At 54.9% G+C, this 8,356-nt stretch overlaps 1 protein-coding gene across 1 annotated transcript in view; it reads left to right on the forward strand.

The window, feature by feature from the left end:
• The first annotated feature begins 4,974 nt into the window (after nt 1-4,974).
• ARSI (arylsulfatase family member I) overlaps nt 4,975-8,356 on the forward strand; it is an 8,971-nt gene continuing 5,589 nt past the window's right edge. The window contains exon 1 of the mRNA XM_004696725.2: nt 4,975-5,288. Coding sequence (XP_004696782.1) covers nt 4,975-5,288 — 314 coding nt within the window. The remainder of the gene's footprint in view (nt 5,289-8,356) is intronic.

An 8,356-nucleotide genomic window follows, 5' to 3' on the forward strand; every position in this document is an offset into this window, starting at 1 on the left:
TCCTCTGATCTGTGACAGTTGCACTGTTCAGAAGGTCTTTCATGTTCTCTTTTAGGGCCTTGATGTGGTCCAGTCCAGAGGAGACAACCTGGCCTCCCGGCACCCCCGCACAGCAGGACGTGATGCTGGCCAGCTCTGCGCCATCCTCCCTCGTTGTGAGGCTGTGCTCCGCTGGCCGGCGTTCAGAAGGAGATGGCCAGGCCTTTCTTCCTAGTGTGTCTCGGTGATCTCTGGAAGCTTCACTGAAGCCCGCTCAGCACTAGCAACGCGCACGCCTGCACTGACAGACAGGGCCCAGAATCGAGCCCAGCTCTCCTGCAGGAAGGCGAGGCTGCCGCCACGGCACACACCGTCTGGGCAAAGGCAGTCAGGCAGCCACAAAAGGTATCTGTGCCGAACTCATTTTAAGCCAAAGATGACCAACAATACACATACCTCCTGGACCACAGACACACATGTACAGCAGTGAAAGACAGTCACAAAACAGACTCGCCCAGTTTTCCACGTTCCCGTCTGCTTGTCCTGGGGAGCATTCGGTGGGTAAATAATGGTTGCTGTTGTTGGGTGCTACACAGCCGGTTCCGGCCCACAGCGACCCAATGCGCTACAGTGTGACGTCACACCCAAACAGCACACTCACTGCCATAGAGGAGATTGATGCTGACTCATAATGACCCTCTGGGACAGGGGAGAACTGCCCCCAGGAGTTCCTGGGGCTGTCATTCTCTACGGGCGTAGCCAGCCCCAGTCTTTTTGATGAGGAGCAGCTGGTGGTTTTGAACTGCTGGCTTTGGAGGTCATGGCCCAACTTCTAACCACTATGCCGCCAGGGCTCCTACAGAACAAAATGCTGCCTGGCAAATAAGGTTAGCAATTTCCAGTTTCTAAGCTGGAAGGAACTTTAAGAAATCCTCTAGGTCTTCTCTCTCAGGACGCCCCGGGCAGATGAGTACCTAAGCCCCTTCTCACGTAGTTCCAGTAGTGGGGGGCTCAGTGCTTTCTGAGGTCTTGTTTCATCCATGAAAACACAGGCGTGTTAGGAGGCAAAACACCCAACTCGCATTTCTTGTGCAGATCTGAGGTTTCTTGCTGTGCTTTGAAGTGGTTGTACTTTGGGTGTTCTGGCGTGAGAAGACCCCCTCTGTGGATGGGGGTAGATCGTTCTTGCCTGGGGTGGTCATTCCTGATGTCATTGCCTTGTAAAGCATGGGGGTCCTGAGGGGGACACGGCCCAGACTCTTAGCGGCTGACTGGAGAAGAGACCTGTGCTTCTCGGAGCTGTGATTCTTGGGCCCGCACTGGAGACACTGAGAGTCTGCCGTGGTGGTGGCTGGGCCGAAGAAGGCACGGAAAGAAACGCGAAGCTCCGTGGCAGGGCCTGGGGTCTTTACTCTTTGTGCTGGTTTCTCCTTACCTCCCCACAGCCTTTCAAATGTCTTGTTCAAATGTTCCAGCTGGGCCTTACAGGGAGCGTGAAGGATCCATGCTTACTTCCCGAGGACATTGGGGGGATGGGGGTGGGGATGGTGCCCTCAGTGCCCACTTTCAGTGATTAAAAGAAATGTGCATATTGGGGAGCACGCCTCGGGCCCAAGAGGTCTACCTGCTCTTCCCCACCGGCGATCCACCCATCACTCCCATCCTTTCACTCAGGAAGCTGCCGAACTTCTTACAAAGGTAGTGCCGACATCGGCCTCTCAGTGACGTACCCACAGGCCTATTCCTGCCTCTTCAGAAGGCACAGCTGCCATCGAGTGCATGCTGACTCACAGCGACTCTATGGGACAGGGTAGAGCTGCCCTGTGGGTTTCTGAGGCTATAACTCTTACAGGAGTAGAAAGCCTCATCTTTCTCCCTCAGAGAAGCTGGTGGTTTCGAACTGCCGAACTTGCAGTTAGCTGTCCAACTCGTAACCCACTTCGCCACCAGGGGGCCTTCGGAACCACACAGAGGAACCATACTCACATTTATTGAGGGCCCACTATGTGCTGGGCCCTGCGCAGTATCTCATTTCTATTATTCTCCCCTAGTATAGAGGTTGAGCTAATGTGCCTGGGGCCAGATCCCAAATCAGTGGCAGGATTTGAACTCAAGTCATCTGCCACCACAGCCTGCAGCTTGGGCCCTCAGAAATTCTGCTGGGCCTTTAAGGTGACCAGATTTAAAGCGGGACACCATTGACCGGGGTTCTTGATTAAAAATTTGGTCTATATGGACCAAATAGACCGTTCCATAGTTTGTCGTGCATTCTTTCCAAAAATCGGGAATTTTTTAAAACACCAAAAATCGGACTGTCCCGCCAAAAGCAGGATGTCTGGTCACCTGAGCCTATTCCTGTGAGAGTCCACTGAGGTCTACAGCCTGTGTCACATGTCCTGCCTCCTGGCTGAGCCCCCGCCCGGTCCCCTGGCTGCTTTTCCTGTGACACAGCCTTGGGGTGGCTTCCACCCATGTGCATGGTAGCCCTGAACAATGCAGAGAACGCCAAGTCCAAGCCCGTCTGACCTCTGGTGAACTGTCCCTTCTTGGCCCTTGGACAACCTCTGGCTGAAGCCTCCGGAAGCCCTATTTACAGCATTCTCCCCCTCTGTGTTTTTTCTGCCTGTCCTCAACAGTTCTTCCACCAGAACAACAGGCTCAGTTTTCCCATATGATCAATCCGGTCACCCTAAATACGGGGCTCTGAGCAAACAGGAGCGGCTGGTCCCACACAGCTCTCATTTCAAAATGCGGTCTCAGGTGGGTGGCTATTTTGGTAATCTGGTTTCTTTCCCCAAACACCGTGGCTTGAAGTCAGAGGGTAGCGATGACAGGAGGAGATGCTGGGAGAGAAGGCACACCTAGGCAGCAGGGTGTGCATAGACATGCGGAGCCATGGTTCCCACACTTCTCCAGACGGCAGCCTGCACGCTACTCTGTGACAAAGAGGGTCCTTGGGCACGTGCAACTGGGAAATACTGCCTGGCCAACCTCCCTTCCGGAGGCCAACGGTGTAACGTGCCTGTTAAACACGAGCAGAAATCCCAGTAGCTGATGAACCTGCTGCTTTCTCTAACCCAGTGTTCCCACTTATCAGAGTGACCTGGGCTTGGGGTGACCCCAGCCACAGCTGAATGAGGTGCTGCCTGCTCCTACACCATCCCCAAGGCTGGTTGTCGATTGGGCCCCTGTGCTCCGTAGGGTTTCCTGGCCTGAGTTTGGGAAGCAGATCCCCAGGCCTTTCTTCCTCATCTTAGTCTGGAAGCTTGGCGGAAAGCCGTTTGGCATTATCGCAAGAGGGAAACCTCCCCTGACAGTGTGGGTGTCTGTGGCCCTGTATGCCACCTGGGTCTCCCACATGGAGGATCCGAGCCACCCTTGCTCCGCATTGAAAGTGTGCACTGGTCACATCCCAGGAGACAGGGAGGCTGACGCTGCGGGTTGGCACCTAGTCCAACTTTTAATGGCCCAGTGGTCCCAGGTTTGCCTCTGAGAAGTTGCATTTGGCTTGCATGATATTTAGCTTCTGTCTTCAATTCATTATTAACGTTTAAGAATCGGACTGTATTGCTCACAGTTATCTGGATTGGAATCCTTCTTGGAAAACTCGGGAGACCTGGTGACGCTGCTCCACAGCTGCACGGCCATGGCCAAGCCCGGTCTAAGCAAGTGGGCTTGGCTCTGGGCAGCCCATGCCTCCCCAGCCCTGCTACTCACTCACACTTGTCTGGCCCGGATCCCACACTTTCCTTCTTTGGCCCAGAGTTTTCCTTGGATGCGAATTGGCCAGGGTGATGCCTGTGGCTCATTCATTTGTTCGTTCATTCATTCATGCAACAAATATTGATTGAGCTTTTGCTGCGGATACAGATGGATATAATAGCGACTGCCCTCTGGATTCCAGTTCTGACCGTTTTAGATTCGAATCAGTGAGTCAATCAGGGAGGTGCGGGCAGGGTCTGAAGAAGCAGAGAGCTAGCAGTTCCCAGCGTCCGGAATCGAGGCCCAAGTGCCTGACAAAGCTGTCCCTGTTTCTCCAACTTTGCCCTGGCCTGGTTGAAAACCATGCGGGTCCCTGAAAGCTTACTGTGTGCCACCAGCCCGCGGGTTTGACTCTCCAGGACCTTGTGTGCCAGTCCCAATTAGAACCGGCACCCTTGGGTTATCTAGCTACAATCCTATGGGAACAGATCACCACTCTCTCTTCCTCATTGGACTGCTGAGAGGGAATGCTAAATCTGCGTGATCTAGGAATCCAGGGCTCGCCTTACCGGAGCAGTTCCGTCTCATTCCAAGCAGCCCAGCTCCTTGTCACCAGTCCCGGCCAAGGCGGGGCCTGGAGCCCGCGGGACCAGAGAGCCTGGGCCTCCCGCCCAGGGGTGGAGCCGAGGTTCGACGTCCCGCCTCTCCACCTGGGGCTTGGCCCGGCAGATGTTACAACTTTTTGGCATTTTCGAGCGCGGTGCCCGCCCCTCCTCTCCCACGCTCACCCCAGACCCGCCCAACCGTGCCTCCCTCCGGTTCTCCGTTGGGGTCCTGCCCGCCTCCCTGTGGGGAGTCCTCCCAGTTCTGAAGACTCCGGGCGGGGCGAGAGGCCGGGCCGGAGGGGGGTGGCTGAAGGGTCGGGGAAGGAGAAAGGGAGAGCGGGAGAAATCGGGGTTAAAAGGAGAGGCGAGTCAGAGGATGGTGGAGAGCACTATTTGGAAGCTGCCAAGCCGCATCTCAGAGTGGCCGGATTGAGCTGGGGGAAAGGGAGCGAGAGGGGAGCCCGGCGGCGAGAGGCACTTGGGCACAGGCCTGACCTGCCCAGAGCGCCCCGCAGCGGCGTCAGGCTGCCAGTCCGGGACCACCGGCCACTGGGTCTCCTTTGGGGCGTAGAGCGCTGTGGCAGCGTCCAACAGCTGTCAGGCGGGCTGCCGGGTCGTGCGTCCTGGGCGCACGAAGCAGTGAGGCCAGTGGAGCTCTGCGCGCTGTGACGCGCGCACCAGCGTGGCGATGCACGCCCTCACCGGCTTCTCACTAGTCAGCCTGCTCAGCTTTGGCTACTTGTCCTGGGACTGGACCAAACCGAGCCTAGTGTCCGATGAGCCCGGGGAGGCTGGCTCAGAGCAGCCATCGACTGCATCACCCCAACCTCCCCACATCATCTTCATCCTCACGGACGACCAGGGCTTCCACGACGTGGGCTACCACGGGTCAGAAATCGAGACCCCTACGCTGGACCGGCTGGCAGCGGAAGGCGTCAAGTTGGAGAATTACTATATCCAGCCCATCTGCACACCTTCCCGGAGCCAGCTCCTCACCGGCAGGTAGGGATCGCCCAAGGCAAGCCAAACTAAGCCAGGTCTGTAGATTTCACCTGCACCTACAACCCTGGTGCTGAGACCTGGGACACCAAGGCCCGGGGCAATTCTAGGGATTGTTACTAAGTCCTTTGCCTGCCCACCCTTTACCTTAGTTTCCCTACCTGATACTTTGAGGTCTCTCATCTCTGATGTTCTAGCACATTCACACGCCCATGATACCACTGAGTGAGTGACTGTGAGTCGGAATAGACCACAAGGTCTATTTTTGTCTGTCTGTCCATCTGTCTGTTTCTTTTACTATTACTGGGAGGATTGACACCCAAGCAAACCAAACCCACTGCCATCCAGTGGGTTCTGACCCAGCACCACCCTGCAAAGACTGCAAATCTTTATAAAAGCCGATAGCCTCATCTTTCTTCCGAGAAGCAGCAGTGGGATTTGAACCACCAACCTTTGGGCTAGCAGTCCGATGCTTTTCCAACAGTGGCACCAGGGCTCCTTCCTGGGAGGATTAGGGTCCCAGACTGCTCAATGACTACACTGGAGGAAGGCTGGGAGTTGATAGGTAGAAGAGAAACACCCACAAGGTGCCATGTCTGGGTGTCCCTGGACACCATCTAATGTATGTGCCTTCATAAACAACGCCCACACACATCTTATGTGCATAGCTGGGTGCATATGAAACGAATGTGGCATTTGCACGTGCGAACACACACACGCACACACTGCATAGAGCTCACTGAGTGCCTTAAGAGCATGGCGCTTCATTTCTCTGGGAGCCTCTGCGTTTCCGTCTATGAAATCCGTCCAAGTTGGCTGGCGGCCCTAAGGAGGTGTGCAGCTCTCTTTGTCAGGAATTGTCCTCCGGTGAGGCAGCAGCATTAGAGGATTAGAGGAACAGGGAGCTGGGAGACTGGGGAGTGCAAGGCGAACTCTGGCCACTTCGGAGAAAATCCCTGGCAGGGCTGAAACTAATCCTTCTTGGGTGGCCTCCAAGACATGCTCTCTCCCAGGCCCCACCTTACAGCCACTAGCGTGCGCTCAGAACCCACAGCCTTACTCTTCCGGTTCCTGGATGAGAGAAACTGAGGCAGGGCCCAGGGGGTCCTAGAGCTGGAAGTCTACGGTGCCTTTGCTGCCCCGGATCTGACACACAACAGGTTAAAGCCAGAGGGGGGGTGGGGGGAAGAAGAGGAAGAGAGGAGGGAGTGTACGTGTTGGGGGTGAAGGGTGTGGGTGTGTGTGTGTGTGGGGGGTGAAGTCCAAGCGCTGACAATCCAGAAGAGGCCTGAGGCATCTGTGTCCCGAGAAGGGCACACACGTTTGTCTGTCCGTCCGTTCCTTCCTTCCTTCGCACTTCTCTCCCAGGGCTGACTTTTGGTTTAATCGAGGAATGAGCAGAGCAGCCAGCGGGCAGCAGTCCAGCCCTTGGGATTGCAAAGCTGGCTAAGCATGGTCGGTGGTGTTCTGCCCTCCACCCCTGCGGCTGGCTCCGTCTAACTGATGTCCACTGCTCTCCTTAGGGGGTGTTAACACGTCCAGTGGTGCTGCGGGAAGCTGTAGAGAGCCAAACTTTCCCACGTTACTCACTTGGTGACTCTTAGCTGGCCAGCTTCACTGTACAGATCAGTGTCCCACGGCCCCACCCCTAGGAAGAGAGGCTCTTGGGAGCTTCCTGCATCCGATCCAATCTGGGTGTAACCTAGATCCAAATGTCAGCTCCACTGCTCCGGCGAGACCGCGTGCTGCAGTTTGGGGAGTCTTCATTCCATCGTCTCTGCAAGCAGCAGCTGCTGTGTCGATTTGGATGCTGGTTGTGGAGCGGGGGTCATAGTGGTCTTCCCTGTCGATTTCTAAATGAGGATTAAATGAAACAATACACCTATGAGGCATGGTCGTAGTGTTAGCAATGGTAGTCACCCACCTTGGCTGTAGAGTCGATTCTGATTCATAGTGACCCAACGGGACAGAACAGAACTGTCCCCGCAGGTTTCCAAGGCCGCGGAACAGACTGCTGCATCCTTCTCCCGTGGAGCAGCTGGTGGGTTTGACCCGCTCACCTTTCGGTTAGGAGTGGATTGCTGTAACCCACAGTAAGGAGCCCCGTGCCACCGGGGCTCCTTACAAAAGGCAGTAGTAGCTCATCATCGCTACAACAGTGATAGCTTTCGAATAAATTTAAAAAAACCAAACCCAAACAGAGAAACCCATCTTAGAGCCCCCGTGAAAGGTGTCAGGCATTCCGTCTTGGCTTCCCTTGCATGCCTAGGGGTGAGAAGAAAAGTGTGGGCTTCTAACATACTTGTGAAGTTCCAGGCTCTGGGACTTTTAAGACTGGAGTATGGCAAGACCTCCTGTGCGTGGATCACAAGGGTGGCGGCGGGGGTGGTGGTGCTTGACACAGGAGAGTGAATGGGCAATGGAGGACTAAGAGGAAAAGCAGAACCCGCCTATTTGCTCCAGCCGAGGCATGTTGGATCAAGGGGTGTTTTAGCCAGTGCTCTTATCACAGACATGCCCCAGGGGTTGGCTTTACCCAACAGAAACACATTTCTCTATAGTCTGGGGAGGCACAGGTCGGAATTCCGAGGGCTTGCTCCAGGAAAAGCCTCTTTCCTTTAGCTCTGGAGGAAGGGCTGTGTCTCTTCCGCATCTGCTTCCATGTGTGTTAGCTTCTATCTCCCTCCCCACCCCTTACCGCCCCCCCACCTCTGCTCACTCTCTCGTTTAATTCCTTCATATCTCAAAAGAGATGGACTCAGGATACACACTAATTCTACCTCATTGATAGAACCGAGACAACCAACCCTTTCCCAAAGAGGATCATAACCACGAGCATAGAAATTGGGATTGTTGCATTGAGGGAGTACTTGAGTGGGGGCCCAATGTCCCTCTGCTACCTTAATACTAAACCTATAAATATAGGCACACAGATCTATTTCCCCATCCTCATATATAAATATATTTGCATATGAACATGTCTATATAGACCTCTATAAATGCCCTTTGCCTCCCAGCTCTTTCCTCTATTTCCCTTGACTTTCCTCCTGTCCCACTATCATGCTCAGTCC

This window comes from Echinops telfairi, unplaced genomic scaffold (genome assembly GCF_000313985.2).
Source record: "Echinops telfairi isolate 266 unplaced genomic scaffold, ASM31398v2 ScPeMD7_7469;HRSCAF=8507_0, whole genome shotgun sequence".
Lineage (NCBI taxonomy): Eukaryota > Metazoa > Chordata > Mammalia > Afrosoricida > Tenrecidae > Echinops > Echinops telfairi.